Consider the following 17,211-nt stretch of genomic DNA (forward strand, 5'->3'; position numbering starts at 1 on the left):
GAGAGAAAATAACTGAAATGGCCTGACTGTAGCAGCAGTCAGTGCTCTGATTGAAACCGCGGTTTGTATCGCCGGAGTCGTGTTTTTGTTAAAAATGCCAAATAAGCATCCGTCTTCCGCTGCGGTGTCCCCCCGCACACAATCAGCCACCTCACCTCTCTGACTCTCCCCAGACTTGCTCCGGCGACGATGAGCTCCACTCCATAAAGGCTATTCCGTCATTTAACGGGCATCCATGCCGGAAAGCATCGCTGCGTTCAAATCAGCCGTACATCACTCATTTTTGTTTGGAGTACATGAGCCACATCCACACAGGAGCACGCTATCCGCAGCGGCCGAGGCATCGCGCACCGCTCAGGTTTGGAGGGGGTGTGTGTGCGTGTGTGTGTGTGTGTGTGTGTGTGTGTGTGAGAGAGAGAGAGAGGATGCGCGCCCTGAAAATGAAAAGCAAAGGATGCTACGAGCCCACACAAGAGAGTGCCACTAATGTTGATTCAGCCCTCCAGGAGAGCAGCTGGGGGCAGGAATATACCCACTCTTTTAAAGATATAGACACCACAGGGTTGGGTTGCCTTCTTTAGCAGTAATGTGTAGCCTACATTTCTGATTTAATTGGAAATTGCAGGTTTCCCTGTTTTCAAAGCAAAACTGTTGCTCAGTAGTTGTGTTAAATATTAATTATGCTATAGTCCTGCTCTTTGTCATGCAGTCATACGAATAATAAACTCTGGAGAACAATGGTGAAACCAGTAGATATTTGAAATTATAAATAGCAATAAAACAGCTTTTTTGGTTCTGATGCGAAGTCGTTTTGGAACAGCAAGTGATGGATATGATTTCTTATTACTGATGGGCTGGAAGTGAGTTTACTTTCACTCACTTATCTGATGTAATATATCAGATTTAATAGCGCAGGCCTTTTCCATCTCAAATGTATTTTCCAGGAACGCATGAAATAAATGTTAGAGATTCAAATGATTTCCAGATCAGAATCCTAAATTATAGACTAACCATACTGTAACCTTCAGATTATATTAATCCCAGAACCAATAATCTCATCACAGTGACTCAGTTATTTTCAGTAAAATGATTTCAGGATGCTTTCAAGTCTGCTGGGACTGATTATAGCTCTGTTTTTACGGCTTATTATAAGATTGTTGGGGTTTTGTTTTTGTTTGTTTTTTTTTAGTTCAACCTGAGTGAGAAAGCAAATTTAGACTTGTTCCACACAGCTGCAGAGACTGGCCACACTTTTATCTGTTTAAGGAGAATGGTGGTGGAGGGGCGCTCTGAAAGGGTGAAGGGATTAGGGGGGGACAGAGTTAATGAGATTGTGGCATTGTTTGCGAGTGGATGTGAGGAGCGGATGTAGCTTTGGTAATCTTGTTAGGAGTCACGGAACTAATGTGGAGCTAATTTGCTCTCAAAAATGATCAGGACAGAAAGAGATGGAGACAGCTCCAGGCTGAAGGACATATGCTCTCTAATTTCAGCTGATAGGGGAACAAAAATGAGAGTAAAGATGGTTAATGTTTACTGCCTCATCAGGAGCCTCTTCCCATGTCACTTAGAAGAACACCCCACCTCTATCAGCCATCAAGTTCCACGTGGCAGCACGCAGTTTACAGGGCTGTTTCTACCACAGCGCCCTCTCCTGGACTGAGGTTGGGCTTCTTTAGTGCTCGGTGGATCTTTGTGTGCTGACACATTAAAACTGGTTGTGACCTACAGCAGTGCAGCCAAGCTTCAAATTGATCATTGATCCCTATAGCAGGGAACTGAGAGTCTCATAAAAGAGGAACGCAGAGAATTTACAGACAACTGGAAAAGCTTTTATTTATTTATTTACTGATTGATTTTGCATTGAAATCTACGACTGATCTTTAGACTTATGAGAAACTAAATAGTCTATGAAATGTAGAATACGTTTGTGAAAAGGTCTGAAAACTCTAAAGTGTGTGGAGTGAGTTTAGAGCTTTCTCAAATAAATAAATACATGAAAGTAAAGGAGAAATGTAGAATAAAGTGCAACTACCTACCACATTTTTAAGATATAAAATATTAATTGTTGAAATCAAAGATTCTGAAGATCATTGTCATATTTTCTCTCTCTCTCTTTTTTTTAAATGAGTTACCTTATTTCCAGAGGTTTTCCAGTTTGAAATAATATTCAGCTGTAATGACTACAGCAGACACTAGATGTCCTTATAGGACCGCTGAAGCCTTCAGCCATTATACACAAAAAGAGAGGCAGTTACATTCACATTTAAATGAAGAAACTTAATGAGAAACTGCGAGTTTGGAATAACATTAGACCACGTCACTGTCTCAGCGTGCAGTGCCATGCATCTCACCACAGGAGGTGCTTTTCTCGCTTACCATTGCATCTCAAATGCAAGTGGGGTGGTCCTGTTTACTGTGCAGCATTATATTCTGTTTAGAAATGTCTGCTGCCAAATTAGCTGCCTTGTCCTTTTTGTGCGGTGTACATTTCTATACAGTAGTTACGAAGTTACACCTTATCCAAACGTGAAAAAGCTGAATATAAACACAAACATAAATAATTAATAAATAAATTCAGCAGCAGACCAACTGAGGCTACCTAAAAATAATAATAATGATAATTATTGTTAACAGACAAATCATCATTATTATTGAGAAGAGTGTAATTGTACCATTACTTTCATGGCTTGACTTTTCAGAACTATTTTCACAAGATACTTGTTTACTACTCCACATGATAGATCAGTGCTACATGCACATGTTCCACAAAACATTTATATTTTAAAAAAAATCCACACGAAGGCTTATACTAAAATCTTTAATCTTACTTTTTAATCTTATTTTGCAAAATATTGAAATTAAATCTAATAATCTATTTTGAGCCTCACACAGAAATGGTTCTTTACCTTCATCATCCATCTAGATATTTATACATTCACATCACATACAGAAGGTCTGTAACGACAGCAAGTCTCTGATGGGTTCAAGTCCTTTTCCCAAAGACCACCCGGGGTCCTGTTTTTGCCCCTCGTGGTTCTGTAGAGATGATCCAGATGGCAGGGGATTTCATAAAGTCTCTGTCAATCACCTTGTTCTCCTCTTCCCGGGCCATTGCCTCTACTTCAGGGCTGGTTTGTGGGGACCAGTCTGCCATGAACTTATCCTTGGCCTCACAGTAGTTCACCACCACTTCTGCAGGCTGCTCCCCAAACAGCCAGTCTTGAGTACAGAAAGAGAGGGTAGGAGACAGATGTCAGAGAGAAGCGCTGCCAGTAGCTTGTGGTTTGATTATTCTGGTCTTTAAAAAGCTAGCGGTACAGTAACAAACCTGCACAGTCATGGATGAGGTCTTTGATGAGGTGGCCCGTGATGGCGTAGAGAACCGAAAACACGATGAAGACGGCTATGAGCAAGTAGAGGACGTAGGTGGGCAGGTGGATAGCATCCCGAGAAGGAGGGATATATGACTCAAATAACACTGTGCCATCTTCCTCTTTGTGACGAACGTTTAAGCTGTCCATTGCAGTCTGGCTGCCTCTGCTGTCAGCCTGCGAGTCCAGTTAATATCTGTGGGTCATCGCTGTATTAAGAAGCCGGCACAAAGATTTAATCGCACAGAACGTTCTGTGCAAAATACAAAGAGATCAGGAGGAAATATCACATTCTCCAATGTCAGCATTGTAACAACAGCAAAATTACTCAAAATTCAGGAAATCGTGAATGAAACTCTTTGCATGAATCAAGGAAGCTGTGAAGATCCTCTAATTCACAGCTGATCAGCTTTATGACTAATGACTGCTAAAGTAAGATTTAAAATAAATGCAAAGCTGTATCTCATGTGAACAAGATTCCTGTTTTTCTCTCTGTAGAAATCTATCTATCTATCTATCTATCTATCTATCTATCTATCTATCTATCTATCTATCTATCTATCTATCTATCTATCTATCTATCTATCTATCTATCTATCTATCTTACATCACTCAGCTGTATTTAATATGCTCAAGTGCAATAATCCTCTGCATTTATAAACAAGGTCATCAGGTATTAGGAGAAGGTAAGATGGATTAATGAAAGCAGACAAGACAGGAGGAACGAGCGTGTATTATCGAGTTGTTTATTGGGGAGAAGCTTAGTCCAACACCAGGAGAAGTGATGTACGTTTTCTTTAGAAACACATTACAAGCACATGTAACATGACAAGTCTTTTTGATTTTGCAATTTCACAACACTTTCTGTCTAGCCTTGTGGACGAACTGGACACAGTGTGTTTCCAATGAACATTTTTAGATGTAAAGTTAAGTTATTAACATAACTGATATTTTTACTTGAAACTTAATTTGTTTACAGTTTTTACCACGAGCAGCTGGACAGCGAATTTCAGCATGGTGCAGTAGAAACAGACTGACAGTATGGATCGTGCTTACTAACAACATTTTCTTGTACATTTTTTGCACGCTAACTATAACACCAGCATAAAACAAGAGTGCCTCAGCCTCTGCATCACTACAGCGAGGACATCACTGATCACTGCACTGTGATTAAGACGTAATAAAAACTGCTGTGATGAAAAAACTCAAAGGGAAGTGATGTAAGGGGCCACGGGGCAGGCGAAGGTCACGCTATGTGTGGAAATCCTTTTTTCTCCAGGGTATGACGAAGCAATGGCGCTTCTCAGCGGAGGGGTGGATGGACGACAGCGGCCTGCGTCTCCCTGGTGGAAACCAGGCAGCTGGCCTTCTTTTTCTTCCTCCATTCTGATCTCATCTTTCTCCAACAGCTTGCTGGAAACGCTGAGTCGCCTCTCTTCCTCTATTTCTGCATCCCCTCCCTCTGAATCATCCTCCACTGGTTTGGGGCCAAATATCCAGTCTGTAAGAGGAAACATGTTGGAAATGAATTAAAATGATTTATTTTTATGTCTTCTCTGTGTATCTTTTAAAGGGGCATTGCACCGGGTTTAGATTCACTTCAGTTGTCATGTCATGCATGACAAACTGCAGCATAGAGGATGCTGTTTCTTTTGGGGGGTTATTAAATAGCCAAAGCAGGAACTTTGTGGAATTGCACAAATTGAACATTGACCGCCCCCTTAAGATGGCTTTTTTTAGCAGCCATTTGATCAGCTGTTGACATTCACCTTAAAAGAATAACAGACACCACTGGGAAGGTTATCCTATCCACAAACCAGAGGGTGAACATGAAGGAAACTGTCGTCAAAACAAGGAAAAGATCAAAAGTTGATTCACGAGAGCTCAGGGACAGAAAGGACACCACAAACACAGATGCCAGAGTGGACACGGTGGCATCAGTTCAGGATGTGTCCACCTGGGGTTACCTGCCAGGTCATGCAACAGGTCATCAATGAGGTGTCCCACTATGGCGTAGGTGGCCACTATGATCACCACCACCCCAACTATTACATAGACTACATTGGGTGGGAGAGTTATAGCATCTCTCGCAGGGGGGATGTAGTCCACAAAATACACCTCCTCCTCCTCCTTCCTTCTAGACAGCTGGAGGAGTTGCCGGAGCTCAAACGCAGACTGTGTGAAGTTTGAAATCAGAGCTCCTCCTGAGGCGTTCAGGGACACATTTGGTTGCCGGTTCATGTTTTGTCTTGGCCGGTTTTTGAAACTCTTTTTATGGTTTTGTCAGCTCACAGAAAGCGTTGAAGCTTCGGGGCTGTTTCTTTGGGTGATGACAGATTTATTGTCTTGTTGCAGATCTGCGCTCCTTCACTCCTGCACTGTGAATGTTTGGAGAACAGGTGATACAGGTGCACCAGGGAGGAGGAGGAAGAGGAGGCGGAGGAGGGAAACAAACTAAGCATTAGAACATTTTCAACATCTTCTGGGTGTCGGAAGGATGAGTGACAGGTGGAAATGTGCGGATGGTTTGAAACTGAGAGTACTGTTTCTCAGCAGTGACAGCTCCCTGTCACAAAATGGCTCTACAGAAATGTAGTTCAGCTGACAAGTAAAGCCTGATACTACCCATGTGCCAATTCTTCTAATCTTTGGTCTAGACTTGAATCCCAGAATTCCTCATTCTCATCTTTTGCACAGAGGGTCTTCGGTCCAGGAGAGCGAGACAGAGGAGAAGTGAATGTAGGACAGACGGAGTTAATAGGATTGAGTCTGTCATAGAGCAATATCAGCTTTCCATCTGTGGGGATTAGAGATATGAGCGAGGAGAGGTGGACAGTAATATGCCAAAGAGGCTTATGGTCCCCCTTGCATAAAGATATGATATGTATATTACAGTGAACCCACTTTCACTCAGGTCCAGACTGGCATCACTTTATAGATACTTTCAAATGATCTTATACACAATTTGGCACTTGTGACATGTCACATAATTCACTAACATGAAACAATGCTTTCATGAATGAGTTCTTGCTCCCTAACAGAGCATGATATCATTGCAGGTAGAAAAGGTGCACATCTTAACGTATTTTTCTTTATAAATGACTCTTGTAAAAATGATAAAGAGCCAGAGAGCAGCTCCATTCATATGACAAAAGATGAGAAAATGGCACAGATGACATGGAAGACAGCACTGCATTGGAGTGTCACAGGGAAAGAAAATGAACTTGCCTGCAGCAAAGAGTTGAGATGATTCCTCTGGTTTTTTGTTTTTGAATTCTGGGGTGAACTGTACAGAAGCAGCTCTGGAAATAACCACAAAAACACAGCATAAGGTTAGCGTTGCATAGTGGCTGCCCTTTCATAACAAGCCTAAAGCTACACAATCTTGTTTTTTCTGTACATGTGGGCAGGTAAACAGGTGATATATATATATATATATATATATATATATATATATATATATATATATATATATATATATATATATATATATATATATATATATATATATATGGAGAGAGATATTTTTATCCTCACAAATATTCTCAGTGCAGCATCAGGATGTGGATGTGGTTTCCACCAGGATTTTAGGCATTGGCTTGTTGTTCTTCCTTTTTCCAGTTAAGTTTGTAAAACTGAGAGGCAAGAAACTTCCATTCAAGGACCGTTACGGCTATATTGGCGAAAAGAATGAACCAAGAGACTGGGTGCATACCCCAGTAGAAGACGTGCGACATGTTGTGGAGAGATGTAAAAAATAAAATAAAATAGAGAGAAAAAGGAAAAGGAGGAAGAGTGAAAAATAAGCTTTCAGGAGAGATGCAAACGAGAGATGAGACGAGGGTTTCTGAATGTGTCTCAGGATGAAGCTGTTACGAAAGTAACACCAACTGTGCCAGTTTAGAGGTGGTGTTTAGTAGTTTAGTAATCCTAACAGGATTTGCTTGACTCATGCCACTGTCACCACCAAAACCTTTTCACCGAGTCAGCAGAAAGCTTAAACGGTTCATTTAGTGTCACCTGAAGGACCTGTTGCCTGCGGATGGTGTGTGAAGTGTGTGTGTGTGTGTTGATTCACACTGCAAGCAACAAATGTAGCTAAAACACAATAAAATGATGCGAAATAAATATTAAGATAAATTGACACTTTACCTGTAAGAATGATTCTTCTCATCAACTTGCAGATTGCTTTAGGTTATTTTTTCAGTTCAAAACAGGAATCCAAGGCTTTTCCAGTTAAAAAAAAAAATCAATACATAAAAAAAGAAGCAGAAATTCACTGTAAGCACTACTAGCTGAGCAGAGTATTCCTAAGCAAATAACATCCAGTCACTCATTCAGGTAGATCCATACTGGCTCCCTCAAGCTGGGGTGACCACCTTCTTGGGCTTGTCTTCTGGCTCCATCAGCCACTTGTAGTAAGCATCGCCCAGGATGAAGGCCCAGTAGAAGACGGTTAGAGAGGTGTTCACTGTCATGATGCCGATAATCAAAGGGTGCCACATGGTGGCAGGTTTTAGAAAAAATCTGTGTCAGCCTAAAAAAAAGAAAGAAAGAAAGAAAGAAAAAGCTGGTGCTGTGTGTGTGTGAAGGGTTGTAGCAGTAGTATCGCCTGCCTGTCTGTTTCTACTCTCTGCGTGGACTCCCCACCCCTCTCTGTGCTCTCTTTCCACTGGTGACTAAGTTTCTGAGGCAACAGCAGCATAATCCTCTTCAGCAGCTTTGTTACAGAAGATAAGGGTGCGCTGGATGTAGACCTGCTTTACCCACCCTTGTTCATCCATGAGATGGTGTTGTGTAACGCAGGTGTAGGCATTCTTCACAATGAGCTTTATGAGGCAGTGCTTTACAAAGAAACAGAAGCTATGTAAAAATGTCACACTGATTGTGAGTTTTAAACAGTGACCTGACCTAAAAGACATAATCTTTGTTCTGAACTTTATGTTCTCTGTAAGATATCAAATCTAATCCACAATCTAATCGAGACTGGAGACATCAGATGGAGGAGTTAATCTTACACCAAACAGCACAGATGGCTCCTTAAACGAGCCCCATGGTCGAGCAGACCCTAAAGACCACGCTTGCCCTGACATCACGTGACTTGAATAGCTGGATTGTACAGACTCATCTGGTGCAGGGTATCTACAAACAGCATGATTAGAAAGCGAAAAGACAGAAAACTGAACTTAAAAGGACTTCAAGGGGAGGAAACACTGACATGGGGAATCGTCCTCCACCAGGTGGCAGTCTGTACAAAGACTGAGTGAATGTTTTAAAAGACGCATTTAATGACAGATCAGAGAATTTAATGAAAAACGTGAAGGAAAAGAGCGATATTTGCGCATGATGGGCGATTCAGCGGTCCGTTATCTGAACTTTGCATTACTCTCCCTTTAAATGTTCTCTCATTAGAGGTGCCTCCTGCCCGAGGTGAACTTTGACACCTGCAGGACAGCTGCAGGCTTATTGGCGCTGAAGGTTTCATCACAGATCAAAAGGCAGCGTGACGCTGCTTTAAATCATCTCCTGCGTTCAGCGGCAGCGCAGAGGGCGCTGCTTTAACATGACTCGGTGCACAGCTCTGAAACGTGCTTAGGAGGGACAGATTTCTTTTTTATGTGGAACATTTTTAAGGTTCACCATAGAGACCAAACAACACGTTTACAAGAATGAGGCCACCGACGGAAATCAGCGTTTTTCTCCTTTCTCTTCTGGCACCTGGAGTTTTATACACAATGAACAACATCCCAGCGCTTCAGGAGTAAGTGTGTGTGTAGTCGGATCATTTCAATCTAATCTCGGCCTGTTGTGTGGAGGCATGGTAAAGCCGCCGATATTAATAGGCTTATGAAGCGGCCCACAGCCTGAAGGGAAAAGGGCGTGTTTACCCAGAGGAGAAAAAAAAGATTCACCAAGGCTGGAAAATCTAATGCTGTGAACTTAAGAGATCCGTTATAAAGTCTTAAAACGTAGGCCTAAATCTAAATTAACGGAGTGTAAGGCTATATCGCCCACGATAATGAGCGTTAATCAATCAGTGTTACATCCCCACACTGCTCCGAGCTTTTGAATTTCACCAAAGAGAAACTGGCAATTAAAGAGCCGAGAAAGCTTTGAAAATAATCAAGTAACAGAAATGTTAATCTTTTTGAACCCTCTATCTAAACGTCCTCCTTTTGTGGCGAAAGCTGCGATATTTCGCAAAATTAGATCATTTTAAAGTCTCGTCGATCGTCACTGATCTTGAGTTAATTTTTATAAAGCACAAAATGAAGTTTAAGTTTTATTCAAAGACTTGTCGTTTTATAATAAAGCAGCTTAGAGAGAATTAATTATCTACGTCGATCCTGATTTACTGGTTAATGTTCTCCAGAATAACTTTGTTGTGTCTGAACTCGTCCTCAGACCTCTGGTTATCTTGGGGATGGGAGCGGTCATCCTGGGGTCTGTGCTTCTCCTCCTCTTCCTCACTGTGCGGCACAAGGCCAAAGTGGACCCTTTGTTCTATGGTACAGTCACACTAACACATGCTTTCATATAAATGAGTAAAGTCCAGGTGGACGGTTGTTATTTCTCTTTCTTTCTCTGTATGTTTGCAGTGTTCGCAGAGTTTTCCTTCACCTGCCTGGTGGGTCTGACCAATGCTTTAGAGCAGGATGGGTTCATCTCTGGCTTCATGGGCTTCTACATAAAAATGGTAACCTCTCGCTTTTCTCTCCAAGACTGATCAGTTTTGGGGGTTTTTTTTACTTCATAAGTTTAAATGTTAAAGTTTGGATGTTTCTTTCCCTTCAGGGTGAGCCTCATCTAACCACTGCCTATGCATTGATGATGTCTTACTGGGAGGGCATCGTTCACTTCATCCTCTTCCTCGTTATCATCCACCGCATGTTCTCTGGGTAGGTTTTGCCGCTGCCGTCACAGTCTCTCATGTCTGTGCTTTAGTGAGACCTCTGACTTTCTGTCGTGCAGGAAGTCGTATCGTAGCCTGGGCCTGCTGTGGGCAGGCTCCTCCATCGCTCATCAGATCGTTCACATCCCAGGAGTGGTCATTGGTGAGAGCAGCATGAACACAGTCTGGTCAGATCGGCGCAGTTGTTTGTGACCACGTGTATTGATGAAGTTCTCATTTGTTCAGGCAAGTATGGGTCCAACATTCGACCAGCGTTTTGGAGGAATATCCCCTTCTTTTTGGCACCTTTCTGGGCAGCCTCGCTGCTCTTTAGCAGACCCAGAGAGATGCAAGTCATCACAGCAGATAAGGTAAAAAGTTCTCGCTTTTAGGATGTGTTCATTATACACCATATACTCCGAGAGTAGTCTAGCCAGAATCTGGTTACAGCTTACATATCTGTGCATATTGTAGTGCATTAAACTTTAAAATTCTGTAGCCACCTTTCTAATTAGGAGTCATGCTCAAGGTTGGAGACTAACTCAGCTGTCATAGGGCAAAAGGCAGGGTACACTGGGACACAGGGCTAGCACAGAGACAGACTATTCCCACTCATGGTCACACCCAACTGAGACTCATCAGTTAACCTGATATGCACCTTTGTGGATCGTGTGATGTCATCTGATTGTTGGGGTTTTCTCTCTGTTATGGTTCATGGGTTTCTAGGATCTTTACCTCACAATATAAAGCACCTTGAGCGGAGTGTTGTTGTGATTTGGTGCTACATAAGTGACAGTTAGACTGATTTAAATTTGAATAGAACAGGATCCAAATGACATTAAATTATACTTTAAAAAAGTGTGTGTATGTATGTAAGTTGGGAGAAGAAAATTGTTGTTTTTGCATATGAACTCCAGATGGTGTCAGAAAACTCATTTGGGGACATTTCTTCACAGTTGGCCTTTTTAACTTGTACCCACAATAATATTTATTCCACCTGAAATGCATTTTTAGTACTTGGAAAAACTCTGTTAGGTTCAGGAGGTGCTGGAGGGTACGTAACACCCTCTTGCTTGCTGTGAATTTTCCACACAGTTACATTCTTTATTCCCACGTGAGCTCAGTGGGACATCACACAGGCTTCCCACTGGGGAGCAGGCAGTTTGAGAGCTGTTTTAATATCCAGTTTGACTGTGTTAGACATTTGTCTTCTCACAGGCAGCTCCGCTGGGTAATCTCCAGACACGTTCAGTTTTCCGATGCCCGTGTGAAAATAACCTGTACGGTGTAAAATGAACAGCACCAACATCAACTGTGAACATTTCTGTGTCGAGCAGATCGCTGCAGAGCAGAAGAAAAGTCTGCTGTTTCGACCCATTGACCTGCTTCTCTCACTGCTGTTACTGGGATCCATGGCCTTCTCCGTGTTTAGAGGCTTTGTAAGTGAAACATCACAAGACCTTTTCTGCGTGTCGGTACTTGCGCTTCTGTTCGCGCTCCAGTCTTAACTCTCTTCGTGTTGTGCTGCAGGTAGTGCTGGACTGTTCTCTGGACACCTGTTTCACCTACATCTATCAGTATGAGCCGTACCTCAAAGACCCCGTTGGCTTTCCCAGGGTTATGGTGAGTCTGGAGACCGAAGACTCAGAAACTGAGTTAACTCTAATATAATATGTAGTTTATTGTTTAACTGTTTGGTGCACAATTCCTTTAGATGCTCGTGTACTTATTCTATGCACTGCCATTGCTAACGGTCTTCATCTACGGTCTGAATACACCTGGATGTAGCTGGATGTTGGACTGGACCATCTTCGTTGCCGGCGCCATGGCTCAGGTAATTGTAGTTTTCTCATCTCGTGCTGTGATTAATATTCGTTTAAACAAAAGGAAAAATGGAAAGCTTCATGTTGACTTCCCTCCCCCTCACTCGCTGTTCCCTCCAGACCCAGTGGTGCCATATCGGAGCATCTCTGCATTCCCGCACTCCCTTCACGTACCGAGTCCCAGCAGACAAACGGTTGCCTGTTATCGCTCTCAATGCGCTGCTCGCTGCTGCACCGGCGCTCCTGGCCCTGCGCTGCCACACAAACCCTGCTTATTTTATGAAACCTGTTCCTGCGGGACAATCCAACAGCAAGAAAAAGGAAAACTAGACCACACGCAAGCCACGGACTGGTGAGGAATGCTTACTGGGGCACGAACTGAATTAAATGCACACATTTTTCATCCCTAAAACCCAGAGGAAATCTAAAAACATTGCTCTCTCTGACTCAACTGTTAAAAAACAAAATCAGTCACCTCACCCAGCACTTCCTGTATGGACTTCTGGACCCTGATAAGGAGGCTGTTGATGGAGGTGAGGACCGTGATCAGATCGCACAGCGTTCAGGTGACTCATGCAGACACCCAGTTTGTATCGTCACAAAACTTCAACTAACCTGAACCATGCAGGTCAGCAGCAGCACCGGAGAATGATTCAGTCCCTTTTTTTTTTCTATACAGAAATCTAAACCAAAGCTACAAAATTTGAAGATTCATTTTTTTGATCTTGAATATTGCAACTTTCACCCTTCTGTGATTTTTAGCACCCCTCACGCTAACTGTGAGTATATTAAATGTTGAATATCAGCTGAATCCTCTGTAGGCTGAATAACTTAAGAGTTGCTGATAAGAGAGATGACTCACTCGAGCTGATAGCTTGGAGAAGAAAAAACCACCTGGTGATCGACGTTGTGGTCTAGCCTTCATGTGACTGGAGCCTATAAAGAAATCAGACAGATACTAATCGCTATTCCAGTCCACTCCAAGTCCAGACTGTCATTTTCAAGTTAAATATTCAGTTTACAGTCATGTGAAACGGGGAAAGGAAGCACATGGAATTTGTTTTTGCTTAATAAACGACTTAAATGATTACCACGCTCATTCTTTCTATCTACAGTTTGAGAACTGGAGCGCTGAACTGTGGCTATTTTTGTATTATAAAAATGGGACACAGATTTCTCGCTGCTAGCTGTGCATGTCAGTGTTTGATTAAATTACATTCTCATTAACCTTTTCCTTCGCTAAATATTGAGAATATTTATGACTCTCATATCACGTCTGAGCTTCTAAACTTAAACGCACTTCTTCCCGAACCAAGTGGTTTACGGGTTCAGCAGTCGCGTCTCCGCAGCTGTCAGTGTTTTCTCCAGCTGGTGATGTCATTGTGCCCTACTGCACTGCTCAAGTTATCAGACTGATAAGAGGTGAACCCTGGATTTAGGTGAGCTGTCAGACACAGCGGCCATAAGGATTACTGCAGGAAACGTCTCAAAAAGCAAAAAAAAAACCATGTTTTGGCTGCTAAAGTGTCATTTGACTTTGTAAATAGAACATTTCCCTTTTTTGTGTACATACAATAGGATATGCAGGACACAGCTGAATGTAAGATGCAGTACAAGAAGTTTGATCACTGAGTTTGTTTGTTTTTTGTTTTTTTGTCTTTGTCACAATTTGTGGCTCAGATTAAGTTTGTATTTTATAACACACTTACACACTTTAGAAAGCACAGTGCAAATAAACGCAACCCTAACCCTGTAGGCTTTATCTTATTGCAACATGAGTGTCCATTAAAAACAGTTTAGTATGGTATAAAGTGTTGGACCCACCAACTGACTCTCAGTCATTAGGGTAGAGTCATGACCAGCCATACCGTCCGGCTCTGTAAATGAAACAGTGGGTCGTTTTTAAAAAGCTTGGTACTGTAATAGGAAGAAACTGATATTCCAGTGTAAGTGATGATACTGCAAAGCAGAAATATTTGGGAAACGCAGCAAATCAGCCAAATATAGTGGCAAACAATATAAAGTTTACAAGCTGAGTCCTGAGGCACATACCATGTAAAAGTCTTCATGCTCTGCTGAATCAATAACTGCAGAGCTCCAAACCTCCGCTAGCATCAACCTCGCGCCAAAAACTTCCTGCTGGGCACTTCATAGTATGTGTTTCAAAAGCTAAATTGCTCCTGGAGGTGTACTTTAATCAGGTCCACCTTTGCAAAAGAAGATATTTTGCTGCTTCAGGTGAGTAGAGCATCAACAAAAGCACTGTACAGAAGAGAACAGGCACTTTAAGTCAGATGTAGCATGACAGGGAGCTGTTGTGAAGGTGGGTTGCAAAGCAGCTTGCAGGATTCTGTAACTTTACCCAGACTAAAGTATTTTAAAGTGAAAAACCTATGATAATTTTCAACTCAATAGCATCCATAATTCACTTGAAATGATCTGTATTCATCTTATACTGAGTCCTGATGTTGCTCCTCAGTTTATCTATTGCCTAAAATAACCATTAAGAACTTCTTATTGACAAAATCCAGATGCTACAGTCAGATGATCCCTTGCCGCAAGGGGTCACCACAGCGAGTAGCTCCAAAGTTTTACACCAGATGCTCTTCTTAGTTTAACCCCACAGGGCATTTTTGTCTCTAGCTGGAACTGAGGTTTAGCTCGCACTACACTATGGAGCTAAAACAAAATAGAGAGATAATAGTAGGGGGAAAAACCCCGACTCAGATTAACTGATCTGATCAGGTTCTGGGTCGAGCATGACCTCGTGGCAAAACTACGCTGCGTTTGAAAGTGAAAACAGCTGATAGCATGAATGAAAAGCAGAACTTTTGTCCATTTTGTTCGCTTTATTAAGAATGGAGTACAACAGCAGGACAAAAAGTCATAACACCAAAAAAAGTGGATAACAGATCAAATATCAAAGAGACAAGAGACAAAAAAAGAGTGACATTCTACACATCGTGTAAATATGGCCGTGCAAATTAGGTACAATCAAGTGGTTATCTCAAATTATTCTGTAATCCCACCCACACTAACTATGTCAATGGGACGTATACATTAGCTGAGAGTGCTTATGGGGATTGGGGAGTCTATCGGATTGGACAAGGTCCAGCTATTGATCAGGTTTGAGCCAATAACACACGTCACAATATTTACAGTACAGAGATTAGAGGCAATCAAATGATTAATTTTGTTATCGACTGATTGTTGGACTTACATATTGGTATAGAAAAATGGTGTTACGTCAGCTTTCTAAAGGATAAGTAAGAAAACAAGCATGTTCACTAGCAAATGATTCATAATAAATAGTAACATTACACAAACAGATATTAGAAAAAAAGCACGTCAGTCGAATAAAAGAGACCAGCTATTCAGGTGCTCTATGGAAAAGTAACAGCTACAGTACACGTACAAAAAGCTGGGATACCAGGACTATCTTGCATCAATTACATCTGTGCTTTGTAAACAGAATACTAAAATGAGTTACTTTTTTCATGTAGAACAAGCAAACCTTTCCAAAAAAGTGACTTGGCACTCCTCTAAGTTTCTGTCTTACATGCATACGTTCACACACTGCTGTCAGGCTGACAGACCAAGAGAAGGTTATAGTTTGCAGACGAGTGGAGGAGTTACTGTTTGGGAGGGCGGATGTTAGGGCGGTGCTAAAGTCAGTGTTCGCATGGACCTCGGTTAAAGAAAGCAGAGAGAAAATAAAAAGAAGCATCAAAAAGCATGGAGGTTAGATTATGGGGATAATCTTATTCACTGGGGGAGTAAAGCTAAGCAGAGAGCACGGTTAGTGGTTAGAAGCAGGAAGGGCAAATGGAAATTGCTGTGATCTACTGTCTTTTCTTATGGGCCATGGTTAGCACCTAGGCATTGTGGATGTTGTATTATTTGGTTCAGTAGTAGCTGTGTGCGTCCTCTCTGGCCTTGTGTCCCTCTCCTCCGTGTCTCCTGTGGCCGTGGCGGTCGTGGCGCTGGTTGCGGTGATGGCGTCGGTACCGGTGCAGTCGTCGAGCTGCAGAGGGGAGGAAATGGTGACACGTTGTATATGAGCTGCAGTAGATGAACAACACACTTGTCACTGTGCACAATTACTGCACTGTACACAAAAATCCCATATTCACTGGCTAAATCGCTGCATTTATTTTCTTACTCTTAAACGATCTGCTCTGAAAGAAGCTTAAGTGTGTAGTTGAACCATAAATACTCAAATACTCAAAATATATTTCCTTGCTGAAGGTTCCCATTGCTAATCAGCGGACTCTTCAATGCTACACAAAAGCCTAATATGAGCTGATACATTATTTATTAGTGAGTCACCTTTGTTAAGATGGGAAAGAGTTAATAAATGATACTTAACAGAATCATATTTTACTGCGTTGTTATGTGTGTGTGTGTGTGTGTGTGTGTGTGTGTGTGTGTGTGTGTGTGTGTGTGTGTGTGTGTGTGCGTGTGCGCGCGTCTGTGAGGTCATATTTACATCCAAGATCTTTACAGTTGCTTTGACTTAGTGTCCTTGTGCACAACAGAAAGAGAACATTTCTTTTCAGACTTTAACAATGAATCTTCTGTCTCTGTCTCACAACTATGAATGAAGTCATCATTTACGGGCTCTACTTGCCAAAATACGATCACAGGCATTATGAGTATTGTCACACACATTTATAGCGTTTATAGAGTGCCACAGACATGATTTGTGAGCATGGAGCACTCTGCTCAGACACGAATAAGGACGGAAGCGTACCGCTGGGAGGGGAGTAAGGATGTGAAGCGGGAGAAAAATGATGCGATATAGGAAAACGTAAAAGTGCAGAGGACAGTCAAGACATACAGAGATATGCATTCAACAAGAAACTGTGACCAAACAGACGTGTGTGAGAAGATGTTTCATTACTTTGATATACTGATGTATATGGTAAAAGTTTTGATAAGGTGTCCACTGTGAATCTAACCACTGCGTTTTGCTCACCATCAAATGGGCTTGCCTTTGTAGTTACACTAATGTGTCTGACACCTGCATTAAAGGTTTTCAATGTGTTAAACTCATTTGTGTGCATATATGCATATAAATCAATCTGAATTACAAAATTGATTCAAGAAATTTGCCCAACCA

At 41.9% G+C, this 17,211-nt stretch overlaps 4 protein-coding genes across 7 annotated transcripts in view; 1 reads left to right on the plus strand and 3 right to left on the minus strand.

The window, feature by feature from the left end:
- LOC146648235 (myomegalin) overlaps positions 1-468 on the minus strand; it is a 56,722-nt gene extending 56,254 nt beyond the window's left edge. Inside the window, exon 1 of the mRNA XM_085389843.1 lies at positions 156-468. Coding sequence (XP_085245969.1) covers positions 156-205 — 50 coding nt within the window. The 5' untranslated portion in view covers positions 206-468. The remainder of the gene's footprint in view (positions 1-155) is intronic.
- A 2,518-nt stretch (positions 469-2,986) lies between these two features.
- On the minus strand, positions 2,987-3,715 carry LOC146648237 (uncharacterized). Its single transcript, XM_085388728.1, has 2 exons — positions 3,332-3,715; positions 2,987-3,222 (listed from the first exon to the last, which is right to left on the minus strand). Exons 1-2 carry the CDS (start codon positions 3,522-3,524, stop codon positions 2,987-2,989), a joined length of 429 nt encoding a protein of 142 aa, XP_085244854.1. The 5' UTR covers positions 3,525-3,715.
- A 5,136-nt stretch (positions 3,716-8,851) lies between these two features.
- On the plus strand, positions 8,852-12,771 carry LOC146648238 (transmembrane 6 superfamily member 2-like). The gene is made up of 10 exons (XM_085388768.1): positions 8,852-9,135; positions 9,780-9,883; positions 9,974-10,071; positions 10,170-10,273; positions 10,347-10,429; positions 10,513-10,637; positions 11,604-11,705; positions 11,797-11,889; positions 11,981-12,100; positions 12,210-12,771. Exons 1-10 carry the CDS (start codon positions 9,044-9,046, stop codon positions 12,417-12,419), a joined length of 1,131 nt encoding a protein of 376 aa, XP_085244894.1. The 5' UTR covers positions 8,852-9,043; the 3' UTR covers positions 12,420-12,771.
- Positions 12,772-14,928: 2,157 nt separating this feature from the next.
- Positions 14,929-17,211, minus strand: part of LOC146648239 (neurocan core protein-like) — a 57,185-nt gene continuing 54,902 nt past the window's right edge. For all 4 annotated transcript variants that reach the window (XM_085388616.1, XM_085388618.1, XM_085388614.1 and 1 more), the window contains exon 20: positions 14,929-16,113. In XM_085388616.1, coding sequence (XP_085244742.1) covers positions 15,995-16,113 — 119 coding nt within the window. In that variant the 3' untranslated portion in view covers positions 14,929-15,994. The remainder of the gene's footprint in view (positions 16,114-17,211) is intronic.

The sequence above is a fragment of the Rhamphochromis longiceps genome, linkage group LG18 (assembly GCF_057381845.1).
Source record: "Rhamphochromis longiceps isolate RC_006_pf linkage group LG18, R_longiceps_female_GT1.1, whole genome shotgun sequence".
NCBI classification, from domain to species: Eukaryota; Metazoa; Chordata; class Actinopteri; order Cichliformes; family Cichlidae; genus Rhamphochromis; species Rhamphochromis longiceps.